General features: G+C 37.9%; 1 protein-coding gene across 2 annotated transcripts in view; it reads right to left on the bottom strand.

The window, feature by feature from the left end:
- The window catches only part of FAM189A2 (family with sequence similarity 189 member A2), a 27,921-nt gene extending 7,562 nt beyond the window's left edge, over positions 1-20,359 (bottom strand). For both annotated transcript variants that reach the window (XM_026073539.1, XM_026073538.1), the window contains exons 1-6: positions 20,338-20,359; positions 17,749-17,805; positions 7,723-7,833; positions 5,801-5,929; positions 4,878-4,985; positions 4,620-4,753 (exon numbers count right to left, since the gene is read on the bottom strand). In XM_026073539.1, the coding sequence (XP_025929324.1) occupies positions 4,620-4,753; positions 4,878-4,985; positions 5,801-5,929; positions 7,723-7,833; positions 17,749-17,760 (494 nt within the window). In that variant the 5' untranslated portion in view covers positions 17,761-17,805; positions 20,338-20,359. The remainder of the gene's footprint in view (positions 1-4,619; positions 4,754-4,877; positions 4,986-5,800; positions 5,930-7,722; positions 7,834-17,748; positions 17,806-20,337) is intronic.
- Between the last annotated feature and the right edge of the window lie 154 nt (positions 20,360-20,513).

Raw genomic sequence — 20,513 nt, 5'->3', positions numbered from 1 at the left:
TATCTGAAGGGAGGGTGTCAAGAGGATGGGGCCAGACTCTTTTCAGTGGTGCCCAGTGACAGGACGCGAGGCAACGGGCACAAACTGAAACACAGACACTTCCATCTGAACATGAGGAAAAACTTTTTCACTGTGAGGGTGACAGAGCACTGGCACAGGTTGCCCAGAGAGGTTGTGGAGTCTCCTTCTCTGGAGATATTCAAAACCCACCCGGATGCAATCCTGTGCAATGTGCTCTAGGTGACCCTGCTTGAACAGGAGGGTTGGACTTAGACGATCTCCAGAGGTCCCTTCCAACCTCAACCATTCTGTGGTTCTGTGAAATTAGTCCAGTGTCTGGTGAAACTCTTTTTGGTAAATTTGACAACACATGTTTATTTTATGCCATTTAACACTGGAACAAAGTGCTGTGACTGACAACAGAGCCGCCAAAGGGATTTTTCCGACAAAATCTTCAGGGAAGTCTTTGATCCAGACTGCCTGAGTCTTTCTCTGCTTTTTATTAATTTCTAAATGCTCTTCACCTTCTCCATTTCTATCAAGGCTACAGAAACTTAAAATGTAAGTTCCACATAAAGCCATTCCAGAAAGGAGCTCCTGAGCAGCTATTGACTTGGTACTGAGCAGAACCTCAAGCAAAACACAGAAATCACAGGTTCTGCTCTCCAGATCCAGTTCAGGCTCCCACCTATCACTACAGGATATTCTACAAAGAAAAGTAGCACGAAAGCGAGTCCTTCCTTCCAGAGTTCAGGGCTTGTTTGGGCAGTGGCTGGAGGAAACAAAGGTGACTGAAAATCTTCTTTATACAAGCTAAGAGGAAAATGTAAAGGGAATGGAGATGCCTATGGAAGCTTGCTTCAAGAGGAAATATAAAATAAAGAATAAAAACTATTTGCAAATTGCAAAAAAAGAACTGGGGAACTTYTGTGAAAGGCTTCTGTCAAGGAAAGGAGATAATACAGGGAGAAGTGTAAGGCAAAAAAAGGGAAGATCTGGATAACTGGTCATTGCTTTTTTTAATTCTAAAATTGGAGGGAATAAAACATGTTTTAACTTTAGCCCAGCTATTTCATCAGTCCCTAAAAACTTCAAGATCATTTTGGAGAAGAATGGAGATTGGTATTTTATTGGCACTACCTCTTTGCACTTTTCAAGTATTCCACATATGTGCTAAATCTGTGTTTAACGTAGGCTACATAAGTATATGTGTCTTAAGCCTTAAAGTTTTATTTTGTTTTTAAACATGCCTGATCTGGTCACACCTTGAGAATTAATGCTGTACCCAAGAATTGTATCATGTTAAATTTTATTAGAGAACATTCAATCAGAAAAGTATTCCCTTAACTCCCTTGATATAAAAGTTGTTCCCAGGATATGGATGTTTGTCAGTCTGTTCTTTATTTTTTAATTTCCACTCTCTCTTCCTATGTAAGCAAGAGAAATTCATGCATTAGTCATGGAAATTAAATTAAGTGAGAAACAGTGGGCAGTATTCATCTAACCTTTTCTCTAGGCAGTTATTCCCTCTCCAGCAAATTAGATCCCTTCCATTATTCTCCTTTTCCAGCAACTGTAACACAGGGTAAGGACTTAGGTTCAGAGACTTTAGTTCATGATATCAAAACTCAGTCACTGCAGGTAGAAAACATTTACATATTACATATTCAGTAGTGTTTTACAGGGATCATAAGATTTAGGACAAGCAGGCATGTGGGCACAGGAAATACCGGGCAGCTTTTTGAGATGATGATATAGGAAGGTAGGGAGTAACAGTTCAAGCTTTTTCAGGGAACTCCACAGTGAACAGATTCTGTCGAATGCTTCCAGACTGTGATATGATGCTACACTGTCTGCATTATTTGGGATAACGGAGGGAAAAAGTGCACCCTTCGCCATCTCTCTCCCATATTCTATGGCCACACCTTAGCTGAACAGCAGTACCAGGACTTTGGCCACGCAGAATCTTTAATGGTTCAGTAGCAGTAAACACATACAGCAGCTGTGAAAGAACTGTCAGAAGGATATGGGCCTAATCTGAGGAACATGCTGTATTTTGGAATACATGATTTGAATAAACATATTTGCATTTTGGCAAATGCTTCTAATCCCCAAATAATATTTTAAATTGAACTGAGATAGCATTTCTAGACCCCAGGCAATTGATTTGCTGTCCAGAATGGATTCCCTCTTCTCTCAAACTCACATGCCTTATAATACTTTATTTTGTATTTCATTCTTCACAGGGAAGCTCTTCTGTGACCGCACATGCTGTTGTGCCAATTCAGAAAAATGACTTAATGACTTAATTACTATTATAAAATAATAAGATTAGAGATAGGAGTTAAACAAACATTTGTAACACTGGTTTGTTTTATCTACCACTGAATAAGACAAATGTAAAAGGTTTCCCATGAATAAATGGACAAACCAATTAATTGGCTGTGCTAGCATATGGTTCTGGCTCTGCAATTTAAAGGGTGGAGGAGAATGATGGCCCATTCCAAACACGTCCTTGGCACATGCTTTGATCACTGCAGTGCTTCCTTTCTCCTAGGCATGTATCTGTTTTGGAATCTCCCCAGATGCACTTTGCAGATGGTGGTTCTGTCCCCTGGATGAAGCTCCTGAGACACTCTCTTTTGCACAAAGGTTTTGGATGCTGTATTCATGGGAGTGCAGCATAGAAAGGCAGGTCATGGACAGAACTTGACATTCAGGGTACAGACCAGACAGGGAGGGGAATGAGATGTGAAAGGAGACTGGAAGAGGAAAGGCCAGATCACATGTAAGTCACTCGGCTGGACACTGTGGATCCATTCTAGGGTGAGTCATATTTCCTAATCTGCCAAGAACGGAAATTAAGTCTGTCTGTTGCTTTCAGCTTCTGCCTTGCTATGTCCTACCCTCACCACTCTAAAACAAGGGGCCTGACTTTGTAAATACATCACCTTCATTTACATATTATTATCAACAATTTTAATGCAGCAAAAGGCAAGGTGGTTATCCACTATTAACCTGTAGAAGCCTTAAATATTGTTGAGCAGCCCCCACTGTGCTGAAAATAGACAAAGAGAAATACCACTGTCAGGAAGGAGATAACCATCTAGAATGACATGCCAGACAAAGAACGACAGACCCATTTTAAAACAGGGGAACTGTGACAAACATACTTGAACAAATATCTAATGGTGTTCCAAAGAGAACACTGTCTTCATAACTAGCATGTTAAAGGCTTAAATCAAGACTCAAATAGGATTGTTTTAACAAAGCTTGGTATTCAAACTCAGTCTTCTGAGCTTTAGACCACTTCCTCCTTCTAAAATTATTCCTATACCATGTTACCGTTTTCTGGGTAAACACACAACAGGACTTCTAATTAACTCTGCAGGTCATGCACTCTATTCCTGATGAAACAAATAAACAAAATAGTCCTGCACACTTCGACCATGCAAAAAGCAGGAGTTTTAAACAGAGTTCAATGATAAAAAGACTGCTTAAGCATCACAATAGTTTATCCAAACAGTGGATGTTCACAGCAGAATAATGCAGCCCCACCTGGGTCATAAACTAATAAACAAAGCTCACTTTCAAATTACTGTGAAGACTGCATAACCACTCTGTATACTTTCAAAAGGAAGAATAACAAAACCTAGAAGTCACCAATGAATTGCAGGAACTACAGAAGCCAGTAAATCTCAGTAGTGCATAATAATAGTTTTCATTCTTAATGGACAAGCTACAGGGTTTTTAACCCTCTTCCTGAAAAAGAAAATCTAAGCTTATATTTTAATGTTCCATGAGACAATTACACCAAAGAAAGCAGCCTGCAACAGAAGGATTTTCTGCCCACCGTCCTCTTACTCAGAAGAAAATTCACAAAGCTATTATTTTATCCTCCTCCAAATCCTTCTTCCTTAAAATTCACCTCTATCATAATGAATTCAAAAGAAAAGGGGGGAAAAGAACTTACAGTGACATGTGACTATCCCCTTTTCCCATTCTGATATGTTAACTTCTCCCATGTTACCTTTCACTCCACCTCTATCCCACAGCTACAATTTGAAAAGACGACCAGCAATAGCAGGTATGAATGTAGTCCGACTGCTCATACTGGGCTAAACCTTCTCAAGTACTGAGATAAGGATAGTGATTACCTGGCCTGACAAAACAATAAAAACATAGCCTTCAATCAGCCCTAACCGACAAAAAGGGGAAACTGGAATTTTTCTGGCAAAAAAGGTCTTTGGAACAGAAGGACCAGACTGCTATTTAGGATCCTCTGTCCTAGAAGCTTTGCCAAGAAGTTAGGCCTGGCTTTAGGCCTTTGCCCTGGCGCGATCTTGACAGCATCACAGTTCTCAGTCATGTCATACTGTGATATTTGTCTTACTCAGATACAGTTCCTATAAAATCTAAGGTGAAAACTGCAAAACTATACCCATCAGCCATACTGTATTTAYACTGCCTCCTTATTCACTAAAGGTTTTTTTTTCCTTTTTTTTCTTTTTTTTTTTTTTTTAAGTAGACAATATTTTTCAGTTAATTACAGAGAAAATTGTCTTAAATTAAGATTACGGAGTGTTCCCAAAGACACTAAAAGAAAGGAAGAGCTTTACCTGTGACTCATTCTGGGAGTACAAGAATAAAATGTTGCAAAGTATGACGGAGGTGGCACAGGTGGGACAAAATCTTCAGGATCTGAAATGTGACTTTGTTCTTCAATTTCTTCTGTGGAAACCTGAGATTCATCCTAATCAAATACAACCTCTGTTAACAAAGCTTCTAACTGTAACAGAAAGTATTAATAGCTTACACAATTTTGTAATTTTATTAGTACTTCTGTTTTTATTAGGCAGTGCCTTGCACTCACTTACTGCACAGGTTCTTCTTGTTGCAAATATCTGTAAGTAACGCAGAGCAGCTGCTACCAAGCAAACTGTGGTGGTGAGAGCATTCAGGGCACAGAGAGCAAAGAGAACTTTCTGAAGAACATGAAGATTATGAAAATTAAAAGATTAAATCAAGGCATTTGTAATTATCAAAAAAAAAGCAAAAAAAAATCCCAAGAAAACACAAGGATCTATGACAATTAGTTTTTAATTATGTATGTGATGCAGTCTTCTGGATAGTTCATCTCTAAGATTGGAATAATTTGTAAAACTTTTTTCTGCTCTATTGCATGTCCTGACAGAGAGATACAGAAGGGTTTAAGACTGCTCAGCGTGATTTACAGTCCATCTATTCATCCAAGAATTATGTCCTTTCTGTGGGAAAAATAGATGTGAGATAAACACCATTAAAGGAAATACTACAGCACTTCTGTGCTTGAAAATGATGTTGTCTGGAAGTTGCATTTTAGAGATTTATAACCCAAGAAGGACTGAGTATACGAAAAGAGATGACGGAATCTCAGATCATCAGCTAAAATTCACATCTTTATCCATGCAGAGCTGTCTGAATTCAACTATAGCTTTGGTTGCACAGAATACAAAAAGGACAAGAACTGCATAATTTAATTCCATTCATAGATCTAGCAGTCTTAAAGCACTGTTAAGATTACCAAAGCTGACAGTTTCTCAGATCAGGAATGCACTGATCAAAAATGTAATCTAGAGACAAAAAAAACAAAAACAAAAACCCACACTCTTACAAAATTATAAGGAGCTTATGACCAGTATGGAAAGCCAAAAGGTAAAAGAATTTGCTACAGTAAAAACAGCAATCACTTCAGCACTGCATTTTTGCACAAGAGTGGACATTATCAAAGGGGTCTTTTTGAGCACTGCATGCAAGGTACCTTAAGGAGAAGGTGAACGGMACTGCATGACTTCACTGGGTATAGCTTCAGCGCATTCTCCTTTTCTGTGCATTTAGTGGGATGAAATTCTTCACAGCAGAAACAAATCTTGTTTTCACCCAAGTCCACCTTTAAAAAAAACATTTTAATTTATTAGCTGTTTTATGCAAAACTTTTAGCTACATAATATAGAGCTAATGCTTTGAACTATATCTCTGACTGCAAAATAGACCAAATTACAGACTTACAAAATTAAATTTGTATGGTTTAGTATGCCAGTGATTCACACATTATAAAACTGTATTATACATACTTCTTATCTGCAAATAAATTTTACTGATAATTTCAAGACATCTGAATACAACTTACTTCTAAGCAAAGTTGCACTGATTACTGAACAACCTTCGTATCCAAACTCCTCCAATTCCAGAGAAACTTGGAAGTTCTTTGACTGACATGTAAATCGCTCTGTATTTGGAATATACATATTCTCTTTGTGTGAATCATGGGCATATCTTGCATCTCTAAGGATAGAATGACACCCACAACTAAAATTTCATCCCAGTCAAATCAGTAATGACTATGCCTATATGTCACTAATGTTTGCAATTTTCAATAAATCTTGTCATCTTAGTTTTTAAGTAGAAATTCAACATTTCTCTATCTAGAGATATTGCTGTTTGTTCAGCTGTCAAACTCTCCATAGTCACAGTGTCAAAGGCTTGCATACACGAGGTTATGGAATAGTTTATGATTTTGGGAACACCTTTTGGTTTTGTCCCCTCTTTCCAAGCATAGATGACTACTGACATTCCGCAAACGTTTAACCATCTCATCTGGATTAACGTTAACAATTTTTAACGCTGCTTCAGTATATTCAGATATTGGGCCAATCTTGACCGCCAAAGTGCTTGTAAACTTTGGATGCTCAATACTCCATTAAGCCTTAAAGTTCTTCAAATCCATGCCTAAAACATGATCACCCTTATTACTGAATGATCTTGTATCCTTCAATTTACTTTAAATTATTCCACTGTTTCTGGCTCATGAATAGAATTCTTCTGCTTCATCAGACACCCATATGAGAAAAATCTTTTGCCTTCTGTCCTTACTTGTGCAGACTGTTCTGTCAGTTAGAAGTGTGGATGATTTGATCCAGTATGATTTGATCCAGTATGATTTGATCTTCCTTAATTTTTTCTCATAGATCTTGCTTTAAGGTACGAACATGAATTTTGCTAACCAGGTGTTCCAAAGAAGAAAAAAGAATCCCACCCAGAGACTATACTGACAGACCAGTTTTGTAGTTAACTCAACAGTACCCATTCATGCTTTTTTCAACAGTTTTATCTTTTTGGGGTAACAATATAAAACCTTCATACTGGTTCTGTAAATGATTATTATTTAAAAATCAGTATATAATACTGGTAAGAGGGTTTCTCTAAAGATGCATTTGAGATTCCTTCATGACTCCATAAAAATGACTAGAGCGCCTCACAGAAATTCACCTGTGTCATCAGACCCTGAACACAGAACCCAGCTACCGGTGAAATCAAACAAAACCATTTCTGGCCTAAGTATGCTCTTCTAACAAATAATAAAAGCTTTCACAACACACCTTTTGGGGTCTTTAGTTTTGGGAGGTCAGCAGCTTATGAAGGCCCTAATTCAAAAAAGCAAGTGTTTACAAAGACGGATAATAAAAGTATTGTTACGAATTTCAGTGAGTCTGTTCACAATTTTAAGTGAATCAAGAGTTGAATCAGCAAGTTTTCTTTTTTCCCCACCATGYTGTAGCTGTATTTCAATCTCTTGACATGCATTACTTTTATCTCTGCATATGGCACTTTTTGTGATTCTAGCATGGTGAGTTTATGTGGCACGTTGTCAAGAAATACATGCGAGTTATCATGTCTGCTCACCAAATCACATCTGGGTACACTGGACACAAACTGAGCACCTTGACATCCTAATATAAATCCAGCCAGGTTCAGAAGAACACAGATGACAGACAGGAGAACAAAGAGGTTAACCTGAAACAGCAAAACAAAGTTAACAGCAGTGGGAACAGGATGATAAAACACGCTCAAGGAACCTATAACAATGCAAATCACATTCCTGTGTCAGGGACAACACTCCCCTTCTGTGTGATTTTCAAAACTCCCTTAACTCAGTAAATTGTTATTGTTAACACTTTTATTGTCTCTCTCTCCTCTCATCTTGCAGGATGTGCAGGAAGAAAATACATGCAACTACTGAAGAGTATAGGTTTTCTGAAGCGTCCCCTCCCTCCCCCCCAAAAAAGTGGGACGGGACGTGGGGGGGCTCCCCCGCCCCTGCGCGCCGGGAAGGGGCTCCCTGCGGAGCGGCGCCGCTCGCTTATCTCTCTTAAAAGAAAAAAGAAAAGACTACAAAAAAGTGGGTTTTTTTTTTTTTTTTTTTTTTTTGCTGTTCCAGGCCACTTCAAAATGTCTGAATATTCTAAGAACATTTTTTCTACCGAGAGGTTTCCAAAGGATTGTCCAAATTGTCCAGCTGTCCTATAATGCCAGCATCGTAATGAATGGGAAGATATGTCAACAGGTGCAAAGCATGATTTGCAAACTTTCTGAGTTCCATTGTATGTCATACCCTTCCACTGAGTATGTCTCAACGCATTTGGATCAGTAAGAAACCTAAAAGGAGACATCTTAGGACAATATTTGTTCTGTATAGAATTTTCAAAGCTATTCCGCAGCACAAATAAATGAAAAATATTTGTCACAGTATAGTGAGGACAGAGACTTTAATTACAAGACTGTATTTCCTCCTGACTACTAAAAACAAAACACCTCCACATTCATAAGTCAGTGAATACCTTCAGTTTTATAAATATCTGAAAGAGCTACAATGGCAGAAGTAATGAAGTACTTGAAACAGGACAAGCAGAATTGGTAGATAAAGAAGTCCTATCTTTATGTAGGGCCTTACAACATGCAAGTTGTGCTTACGTGAGACTTAGAATAAGGATTTTAAACACATGCAAGAACTTTTACTGTCACAATTCATATGTGCAAAATTTTTCTGTACTTCATGAGAAAACTGAGGAAGCACTATAGGTGAGAATAGTATTTTGAGATAAATAAATATAACAGGTTCCTGTCCTGACACATTTAAATTTCAAGCACACAGTCCCACAAAGCTAATATCAGGTCTTCATGTCCAAAAGAATCCTTGTTAATAGCTATCTGTTCACTCTGGTTCCTTTGTATCAAAATTAAAAATGCAAGAGAAGACAAAAAGCTGAGGAAGAGAAGGACTGCATGAGGGACAGGCTCAGTTCTGCTCCAGGTAATTTTATAAAAGATTTATCAACAAGAGGTTTGTAAACACGAAGAAGCAACAGCTTTTCAAATGAATTTGGCTGAGGTATCACGCTTAACTACTTAAATATCTGGACTATAAATAAATCAGAGCTGTTGTACCAATTATGATCCTATTTACTGAAGTTCAGGAAAAAAATCAATCCTGAATGGCTGAGAGCCAAAGGACAYTACTTTGCAAGCCCATTCCTTAAATTATAACATCCCATTATGAATAGCAATTGCAGAAGGGTGACTATGACACTATCACATAAAGCAGGTTTTAACCTCAAAAAACAATAACTAACAGAGCTAACTACTTCCCTGAAAAGGATGAGGGCTCCTTTGTATTAGATACACTGAGAACAATCAATATTAAGAGGAACAATATTTTCATGTAAATTTATATATATCATAAAACCATAGATAACAATTTTTAACATTAGTATGGATTTTAAAAGCCATTTGTTTTTCATACAAACACAGAATTTAATCTTTTTTTGAAATTAATTCATTGCTCAGCACTCAGATGAATCAATACCACTTCTTGTGATCTTATCTAGAGTATCTCAGTTACCTTTCTGATCAAAATTACTCTGAGAAAATTAATGAATAGATGGACAGGAAAATCTCATGCAAAAGATACTTTTCCTCTGTGTTCAACACAGGACATTACCAACCTGAAACTAGTCAGCTTTATGAATGAATTAGAAGTTGTTTCAATGTAACACATCTTCATAATGCAAATCTCAAGAAACCAGATTAAGGAAAATAAGAAGTTTCTTTCAGCTGATGAAGAAAATGAGGTCCTGAGCAACGAAGTTACTTTGCAAAAATCATAAGTCAAGGTGGATCAAAAAAAAAAAAAAAAAGGCAAAAGCAAATTCATATATTAGTTTTCCTCCTTTGGTATAGAAATTGTTGTAGAAACAAGAACAGTCCAGTATACCCCTATATAAAAAGAAATAAATGCCAGCACTCCTAATGGTGTACGAAATCTTAGATAAAAAACATACAGATTTCCTAAAGAAACATGTTAAAACTAAAGAAGAAAAAGGAATAAAAGTAGTATTATTCTTACACAGATGCAAAAGCAGGATGATAATTTGTAAATTGCTGATGTTCTAAAAAATTCTAGTGTACAAAAGTGAACCCTTGGTCTGTATTCTATTACATGTATGGTCTATTTGCACCTGCAGAACCTATTACTCAGAAAATCCCAGTGGAGATGAAGAAACTAAAAACAAGTCTTCTACATACAATCTGAAACACACACACTAGCATGATCAGAACTATCACATTCACTAACACAAGAAAATAACTGTTTAACAAACAGAAATAACTGTTTAGCAGAATTTGAAAGAGTAAAAATGCTTTTGCCTTTTGCTCCCTTACTGGTTAGTATTTTTGGCCACCCCTTTCACAAGTATTCCAATGACACAGTCAAAACATCACTGATGGACTACAACACAACCTTCAAAGCAGTGAACATGTCTTTGAGAAGTACCCCTCCAAGGATAAATACCCTTCCTGGAGATTAATCAACATTACTTTAGGTACAACAGCAGAAGTGTTGACAGAATAGCAGGTAGGACTTAAGCTTCAGAGACCATAATGACTCCTGCATCACTCATTTCATCAGTTCCAGGAAACCGTGACAAAGACCTTACTTKGAAATTATGTTTTCATTACACATATGACCTATTGGACTGGGTTATGACAATGACAAAAGGCAAAGATGGGTTGGAGAATCTTTCAACATAGACCAGGAGATTCAGATTAAGATTTGCAACTTTCTAGTAATGTATCCTTTAATTGTTTAAAATAAAATATTTATGAACTATGTGGCCAAAAAAGGCAAAAAAAAAAAAAGCAGAAGCCTCTGCAGTGGCTAGATGAACTAAGAATCTCAGTGCTCAGGGAAAGAAAGGTTATAAACCTTATCATGTACTCCAGTGACAATTATCCAAACAGAAGGAAATTGCAAATTTCTATATGACACAATGCCTTTGGAAGCTACTCCTGCAATGTCACAGTTTACACATCATGCTTTTCTCATGACTTTATTTCAKAAGATACATTTTCCTGCAGATGAAAATTTAAATGCCTTCTCCATGACTATCCACCTACACGTAAAAACAAGTAAGAACACTTTCTATCACAGYGAAAGAAGATTCCACCCATATGTAAACCAGGAAAAAAAGTATCATCAGCTTAGTATAAAAAAGTCAGTGTATGGAAGACACTGACAAAGGCAAACATGCTATTTTAAAAGCAAAAACAGAGGTAATTGGTCTTAACTGCAGTGACGAAAATAGAAACAAGTCAAATTATGGCATCAGTTTGGMCCACTGCTCTTAATCTTTCCAGCATCAGATATGCATGCATTGTGGACAGCTGCAGAAAGTCTTGAGGAACACTTATATCAATTAAACTACAGAAAAGCAGAGTGTGTTCTGATGTTAGACACATTATTTATTAATGCCTTGCTTGGATAATTTTTTTTCCAAGAAAAATATCATCATGCACTTTGAGGGTTCTGTCTAAATGCTTTCAGCCAGTCAAGCCAATACTGCTGCTGAAGCTGATGGGAGTTTTGCCTTTAGCTTCAATGGTAGCAGGGGCAGGCCAGACTTAGAAGATTAAGGCCCTGACCCTGTAATTCATTCTGCATGGGCAGACTATTATGCTACAGAGGAATTGCTTTAATACATACATGCTATTATAGGACTGTTGCCCAAACAGGCACTTAAATACTACGTGAAAGAAAAACACTTGCTCCATATTCATTAACTTATATGTCTTTTTATGTCCTGCATATATATTTTATAAGCATCCTTCTAGGAAAAGATAAATCAATGTATTAATTTTCCTCCAGATACACAGCAGCAATAGCTAGCTAAGTACTAATTATGTGGCCCTGCTAATTTTTTATCAGTTGTGAAAGCCATTTATTGTGGCTCATAGAGATCTGCAATACAACTCTCTCTCAAAAAAAAAAAAGCCACATAAAAGTAGAAGACAAATTCATTTATTTAACAAAAAACACCTCATACTTTAAATGCAGCATCAGAACTCCTCAAATGAATCAGGAGAAGATGGTAAAAGATATAAATATCAGAAGAAACCTGAGTCAGGCTACTTGTAAGGCTTTTTATAGTGTCTCACACTTTAAAGTTCCTTTTATTTTTTAAGACTGACTTCAAAATCTTTGTGTGAATATAGCTTCTTGCATTAATGGCTGGAGATCTGTATCTGAATGAAGACATTAACACTGAGCTATCCTACTTCTAAAAATCYGGAGAAACATGCACCACTACAGTGATTCTCACTGAAGCTGAATGACTTTGCTCACTATGAAGCACGTTGCTAGGGTGAATTTGGCAGTATTGGGGTGAAGTTCTGCAGCTCCTGTTCACACTGCGTTATATTCCTGCTAGCAGTGAAGAGCCTGCAGAGCTAAAATTTATGGAAGTTCACTTCACTAGCACCAGGACTATGTATTTAGGTCTAAACCTTAAATCTTGATTAAATCCATGCAAAGTAGCTAAGGTGCAGATATCATGAAGTAATAACTTGCCCTAAAAAAATTTATATAAAAGCTGCTGGGAAATATTTTTCTTCTGATAAAATTTTTCTGTTAAAGAAAAGGTTTACATCAAAATTATTCTCCAAAAATTATTTCAAATAAAAGAAACCTGAATTCCAAAAACTGTTGTTTTCCAATGCAGGTCTGAAAATTTTTGTCATAGAAAAACAAAAATATTAACACTTTCCATTAAAAAAGCTTTAAATATAAATTTGAAAGCCTTACTGTTACTGACCACATTGTAAAACACAAGGAGAATCCAGATTGAACTGCTCAGACTGAACATGCAACATAAGCAAAAAAACACATTTTTACCTGAAATCTGACCATACCTCTAATGACTATGACTATAAAAGCTTACATGTTATCTAACAGTGGAACCATAAAGCATTCGATACAGCTGAATGTCAGAGTTCCATTCACCCCATCCGCATCTGCACTGTCAATTTCCTGGTTACAGATATGGGAGTATGCATTTGTAAGTACTGAACTGCTCCCCAATCCTTGCAGTTGCCAGTTATACTCTTTCCAGACTAACAGCTTGGTTCTGCCTTCCTGCATGGTTGCACTCCTTTCAGCTTTCATGTCCCTCATATATCTGATCACAGTTGATTTTTCCTTTAGCAGCAGAACCAAGTTTTTAAACAGCCAGCAGAGAAATGCCCAATTTGAAGGCTCTGTTAGTGAAAAACACAAGGAAGACTCCTAAAAAGCACACTCAACAGGAATGCAACATTTCATACATGACTGAGAAGGAACAGACACTTCACTAGCAGAATGCCTTTGTATTCACCAGAGTATGTATGGCTCCAAGTATCACCTGAAAGCACAACATAACCTCATGGTGCATTGGCTTAGTATAAATCAAGATAAAAGTAAGGGGACTGGCTATTATAGCAAGATTCAAAGATGTGAATTACCCTTGATGCATAGGCAATAAAACAAGCAAAGAAAGAAGCTAGGTTTCTTCAGTTAAAAATAAAATTTAAGATCCTGTGAAAGGAAAAAGTCCAGGAGTAAACAGGAAGGAACGAGCTTCTATAAAAGTAGAGAACATCATCTAGCCCAAAACTGTTTAGAGCCAATATCCAAGCAACTTTGGAGGAAAAAAAAAGTTTTCCTTTCCCCCATAAACACACTCAGACAGGCACATACAGGAGGAAGATTCTCCTCTGGAAGAAAAATCAGCTTCAGAAGACAAATGTTACAAGCTGACTTCCAAAGTAGCTTGACAAGTGATACCCAGATCAGAAAACCCCCAACAACTAAAAGCAAGGTAAGATTTCAGAGTGTCGAGGTTTCTCAGGAGATGACTGAAGGCAAAGTCCGCCTTGCAAGAATGTCCTTCAAAAGACCTGATTACCATTTAGTTTTGTCTTGCAGTGTTCTGACTCTGGGACTTATTATTTACTTACTATCTTCCCACATGGCGCTATATCCTGGGTGGCACAAAAGAATAAATGTGGCCCTCAAATTTTATTTATTAACAGCAGGTCTTACAACAGTCTATCCATTTCAAGACTGGTCTCCTCTTGTGGCTGGTGATACTGAAGGCCACCACCCATTTTATTTAACCGTTCTCTCTTCCTTTCTCCCCTCCAGTAGAGAAGACTAACAAGCCTTCTCTGCCTTTAACATTGCAGCCACTTCCCAGGCCTTCTCTCCTGATAATGCAGTCCTGTGCTTTCCCCTGCCCTGAGCACCATCAGAGACTTACCGTCATGGGAAAAACAACCCAACTGTTTTTATTGCAAGGATTCAGACTGAAAGTGACAGCTGTCTTCCCCTTCTCTCCATGTCATCTCCTCCCGCCGCCCTCCTTTTCCTCAGGCTGGCTGCAGCTTTTTTYACACCATTCTTGACAGGTTAATGACCCTCAAAAATAGCTGCAGGTATCCTTTAAACTCCTCCAGCCTAGTGCCTGTGAGAAGACTGTCTGCGCTGCAGGACAGTTTAGCTGGTCACAAAGAATAAACCAAGGCCGTGAGAAATTATTACCTAAAGGTTGAAGATGGAGAGAAGCATTCTGTAAGCAAAGAGTCCATCATTTTATTGGAGGAACTACATTTCTGCAGTGAAAAGGAGTTGTAGGCAAATAGCTGTATTCCAACAGACTTCAGAGATGACGAGGCTCTGAAATCCTGAATCAGAGTATCAACCAGGTTTCTTTTAGAAAGAACTAGAATTTTTTAAATGATGTGAAGAAAAATGTGAATTATTTTATAAAATTCTTTAAGTACTGCAAACTGGCTATTAAAAGAAAAAACAAGATACTAGAAGAAAACACATGAAACACAATTATCATGTTCATAAGACTAAACCTACCACAGACTACTCTGAGGAACAGCACCTCCTCATGGCCAGATTCTGTAGCACTCGGAGTCACCATGATTATGATGAAGCCCAACTCCTGAAAGGAGAGAGGGCAAAAGGATGGAACCCGAATGTCTACACTTATTTATAGTCTAACTGCTACATCTGAGAGCTTTTAGTATACATCAAGGTAAATTAAAATCTGTACCTAATTGCCTAATTTGGGCTGAAAAAAAGCTATTTTGGGGGTTTAGATGTATATGAAGAATTCTAAAGGGCACTCAGAGTGCATAATTTGAAGATATTAAGAAACTGAACTGAGCAACYGAAAACAGCTCTACTTAAAAAGAAAGATGAGAAGAGGCCTTTGCTTAATAATATGAGAGCATCTGAAGATTAAGACATAAGTACATATGAAAAAGAATAACAATCATCGTTGATCCCACAAATTTATGCTGTAACTGTTAAACACAGACCAAAGTCAATGTGTACAGATGCCAAAATGCTAACATAAATTGTTTCAATACAAAACATAGTAATTCATAACAAGAACTTGGGATAATCCTGACCCCTCCGACTTCTGGAACGGCAAGAGCACAGGTACCCCATATGCTAAATATCTAGATTCTGTAGCAATCTTGTAAAACCACCATCATATGAAATCAATCCTTTCTGCAAAGCTTATTTGCTACACATAGGTATTCGGTATACCTGGCACCTGCTTGAATTAAGGCACGTCAGGAAGACAGCTGTGTGATCTCTGCTTCCTTCATAACAGGGAGGTGGCTCCATGCTATTTCTGAACAGGCTAGGGAAAAAGAGAATCAGTGCAAAAGTCTGGGGAAAGGAATTCATTAGAAGTGTACTGAAAAGGAGTAACTGCAAAGGAGCCTTGCATAAGGAGTAAAAAGGGGAGGTGCAGTCACACCTTGAAAAAGGAGCGTGTATCAACCCTAAATATGTTTCTAGTTTTTAGTAATGAATTATGTAACTCTAAGCCTTTCTGTATAAGCAGTGTTATTACTTAGGCCTTTAAGAAACCTGTTTGTACAACTTACAAGGTCACAGCTCCCAAGAAAAAAAGTTCAAGTTGCTAGAAGGTAGATATATTAGAAATCTAACCCCAAATGAATATGCTCATAGACACTAATGATCTTTTCTTGATAAATTGTAGTTAGTTCTATGCATGACTCCCTTTGAGCATTACTTTACTGCAGCCCTATAAACTGTTTAATCACTTTTACAGATGCTGTTTTCCTTTTCTGCACTTTTGGCTTCATAATCTGACTCTCAACAATCAAACTTTTCTAAAATGCACATACGAACAAGAAAAAATACACATTCAATTAACAGAATCATACAATCACAGAATAACTGTGGTTGGAAAGAACCTCAGGAGGTCTCTCATCCAACCTCCTGCTCAAAGCAGGGTCAATATTGAATTCAGACCAGGTTGCTCAGGGCTTTATCTGATCTCAAAAACCTTCCCAACTGCTGCACAACCTTTTCAGAAAACATAAACCGACTGTCCTAAAGATCATTTGGATATAAATGAAAGGATGAGGAAGAGTTTGTTCTCTAGTATTTAGGTAAAACTAGAAAGGACCCATAAAGCTTATACAAAGGCTTAAAGTTAATACAAAGGAGAACATGAAAGAGAGAAAGAGACAAAAAGACACTATGGCAACAAAATACTGAAGGAACAGTTTAGAATATAAATAATATAGAAACACTGAGCACCTTACAGGACTCAGACACTTCAAGACAGATGGCATTTATATTTATTTTCATGAAAATATGGTGCTTCTAAGAACTACTAGATTGAGAGCCGCAGACACCAACCTCCTCTATTTATCCACAGAGCCAGTATAAAAACTTGTTTTGCTCCTGCCTGTGCTAACCAATGCACCATCACTGAGTATCAGCTGAGTTGAGAAAGAGCAATTCATCCAGAGCTCACATCTCTGATCCTTCATACTTTTCCCATTGATGACCACGTGGAGCTGTAACAGAACTACAGTACTTCACAGATCACCAAGAAGCATCACAAAAATAAAACAATTACTTTGTTGTGGAAAAAGTCTGAGAAGCGACAGTACGGTAAAGAAAACTTCAAATCCTCTTTTCAAATCCCATCTCTGAGACATTGAAAGCCACACAGCTTTAGATTTCACTTACAAATAGAAACAGCTTACATACTCCACACACCAATTTACTTCTCTTGGAACAATGTAATGTCAAGTGTATTTGAAAGAACAACATTGGATACTGTAATACAGCACTGCTAAGGTTAGCTCTCACATCTGCTGTCAGGCACTAGCACAGTGTAACTGAGCTGAGGTTCAAACCAATTTCCTTATTGAAGCTTGAGCTGCACTGTCTCAGAGAGCTGAATTATTTATTCTAAATGAGTATGTTCTTCTATCTACACAAACACAAAAAGTGCTCCAAAAAAAAAAAAATTAGCACTTCCTCCAAATGCAGTTCTCCTTTGCCCCTAACAGAGACCATGTCCTTACAGAAAAGGATATAGCCTTTCTTGGTTTTTGACTTCTCTTTCAACAACCACAATTTTACAATCTCCAAATAGACTCAACAATAAAGCTTTTTTTCAAGGAGAAAGAAGTTAGCTTTTTGCTAATGACTCTATTAAATCAAGAGCATCTTCTGGCAATTCCCTTACAGCAAATTTTAAAAATACTTACCAAAAGTATCATTGGTCTCTTCCATGTCGTTAAGCCTATGATTCCTGATAAGATTACCTGCAATATCAAAAAACATAGCATTACAATGAAGCCAACAACTGTACACAACATGTGTACATTTATGTGGCATTTATCACTCCTATGATAAAAAGTAATTCAGAGTGCTAAAGTAATGCTTGGAAGTGCACTTTAAAGCAGAAAATCAGAGTCTCTATTGATAAGATTCTTCACTTCTAAGAGCATCCTATCAAATAACATAATCAAAACTAATATTATAATATACTGTTCTCTTATTATCTTCATTTCAGTAAACATGCATGCAGATGAAGAGTTATGCCAGCAACTCCCACATCATTAATTACCTGAAAAACAAGCCTTTCAACTGAGGACACATTTCTTTTAAATTAACAAGTGGAAATTAACAAGTGGCTATACCTTCTCCACTCTTGGGCACCCACTTCCACCACATATTGTTCAAGTCTGCGACTACACATTCCTGCTACTTCCCCTGTGCTGACTTGGGCCCTCCTCTGACCATTTCAGTGAAATAAACCCCAGAGAATGAACCCTACCAAAAAAATTGAGGAGTTTTCCAAAAAAAAAAAAACCAAAAAAAACTATCTCCATGAACTGACTCACTATGAAGCCTGGTGAGTGCCAGTATTAATGTAAGGAGAGAGGACAAAGTAGAAGCATCCCCTTCAGCAGCAGTTAGCTGTTAGACCAAACTTGTTGAATCACATAACTGTACCCTAGGATTTTACTTTGGAGGACTAAACAAGGAAAGGAAAAAGTACTGCTGAGAACTGAAGTAAATAACATATCTAAGCACCCTCTCACTGGAAGGATGGGCACCCAAAAGAAAGACATGTCAGTTTTTCAGCAAGCTCTGCAAACAAGGAGGAACACTTCTCGTGTGGGGAGCTTTGTGACTAAGCCAATCCACAGCAAACTCCTACCCTAAAAAGAAACAGGAACACTGGAACAGGAAGGTGACCCTTAGCATTTTCAATAAATCCCTTCTATAACTTCATTAACTTGACATGATTAACTGGTCTAGCGTAACATGCGTATATGATTTGGCCAAAACACCTAGTGATATCACCACTGGTGCTGCAAAACCACATACATAACTTCTTAGTTTCATAACAAAATATTTTTTGAATTCTGTAAGTGCAAAATAGTCACATGATTTTATAATAAAGTACATCAATATTTATGTGAGTTGGTGTTTTGCCTCTAGGACAGAAAGACTGATTTCATTATGCCTGTTAAAGCTTTAAGATAAAAGAAAAGAAAGCCTTCCTCAGTTTTTCTGCTCTGCACTTTATCAGTACATCACAATCAGGACATTGTATCTAAAATGAAAAAACAGACACAATTCCTCAATTCTAACTTTCAATTGCCTGTACCTTTCCAAGACGTTTCTGGGCTAAAATTTTTCACTCACACTGTCACACCTGAAAATGCATTTTTGGTAATTCTTCCTGATCAAAACATTATTATTTCAGAGCTGCTATTAAAAAGTAAAGGTATTTTCTCATTAAGAAAGAGATTTTGCAGGAGTAATTTTAAAACATTTTAAAAGCATAAACATGGTTTTGTGTGCAGGCCTATAAAGAAAATCCATAGGTTAGATATATTTAAATAAACTTGTTTTAATCTAGAGTAAACAGTAAGATGAAAACTGACAAGAGAGACACTCAACATATAAACTTGGAAGGTTTGGGTTGCTTTCCCCCATTAAGGCTGTGTATACTTTCCAGGATGAGTATTTCACTATACATATAAATGGGTATAAAATGACTTGATCCCCAAAGCACAGATCATTGAGCACATTTCCACAGGTGAGCAACACTGGAAACTTAATATAAAAATTAAAACTGAGRGCTGCGCTGATACTGTCCAGACTACCAGCAGGAGCAGAGCATATCAGCCACAGAACATTACTTGCTCATTGCTCAAGGGCCCACAAACTTTAATCATTTTGCTGTACTTTCGTATGCCTGCACGAGAATCTTGAAGGTACCAACTATCTTCTATTCCTACTAATTTTGTTTCTGCTTAGCACCGTGGTACAATTATTTATTCTGTATTTATAAAGGTGCAGTTTAAAGCAGAATCCAACAGGAGATGGAATAACTTCCCTCACTGCTCTTTACAAAACAGTCATATTCCCATCCATGTTTTTTTCTCGGAGTATTACTATTTTATCTCTACCTTATTACATTAACTGTATAAAGTATACAAAAACAATATACAAGGTGTATATGCATCACTGCTGGAGAAAATCTCCTTCCGACTGCACGTAGTACTTGCGTACAACTCTCCAGGATAAAGCGCACAACAGAAAACAAGTTCCCAAGCTAGTGGCCTCGATGTTGCCCATTGCCCTGTCAGGGTTTACGCTGCCACCGTAGGAAGACTGTTAGCAGAAGCGTAGCTGTTGTTTCCACGCAATGAAAAGCTGTTTACTTCTAAAAAAGCGCGTTGCGGCAGGCGTTCCCCGAGAGCTCTGCCCCGGTCGTAGGGGCAAGGCGAGCGCCGGGCCGCCGCCGCGGAGCTGCCCCGCGCCCGCGCCGCACTCACCGAGGAGCCGGCCCAGAAGGGACAGGCGTTCTTCACCTGCGCCGAGCCGCTCAGCGACAGCGCCCCGAAGCTCAGCGCCACCATGCAGCAGCCCAGGATGAGCTGCAGCAGCCCCAGGGAGAGCAGCGGGCGGGCGGGCAGCGCTCCGGCCCCCGGCCCCGGCCCCGTGGCGGCGG

Source organism: Apteryx rowi, unplaced genomic scaffold (assembly GCF_003343035.1).
Source record: "Apteryx rowi isolate R43461 unplaced genomic scaffold, aptRow1 scaffold_37, whole genome shotgun sequence".
NCBI lineage: Eukaryota > Metazoa > Chordata > Aves > Apterygiformes > Apterygidae > Apteryx > Apteryx rowi.
Note: the sequence above shows the minus strand (reverse complement) of the source record. Positions and strands in the feature narration are given on the sequence as shown.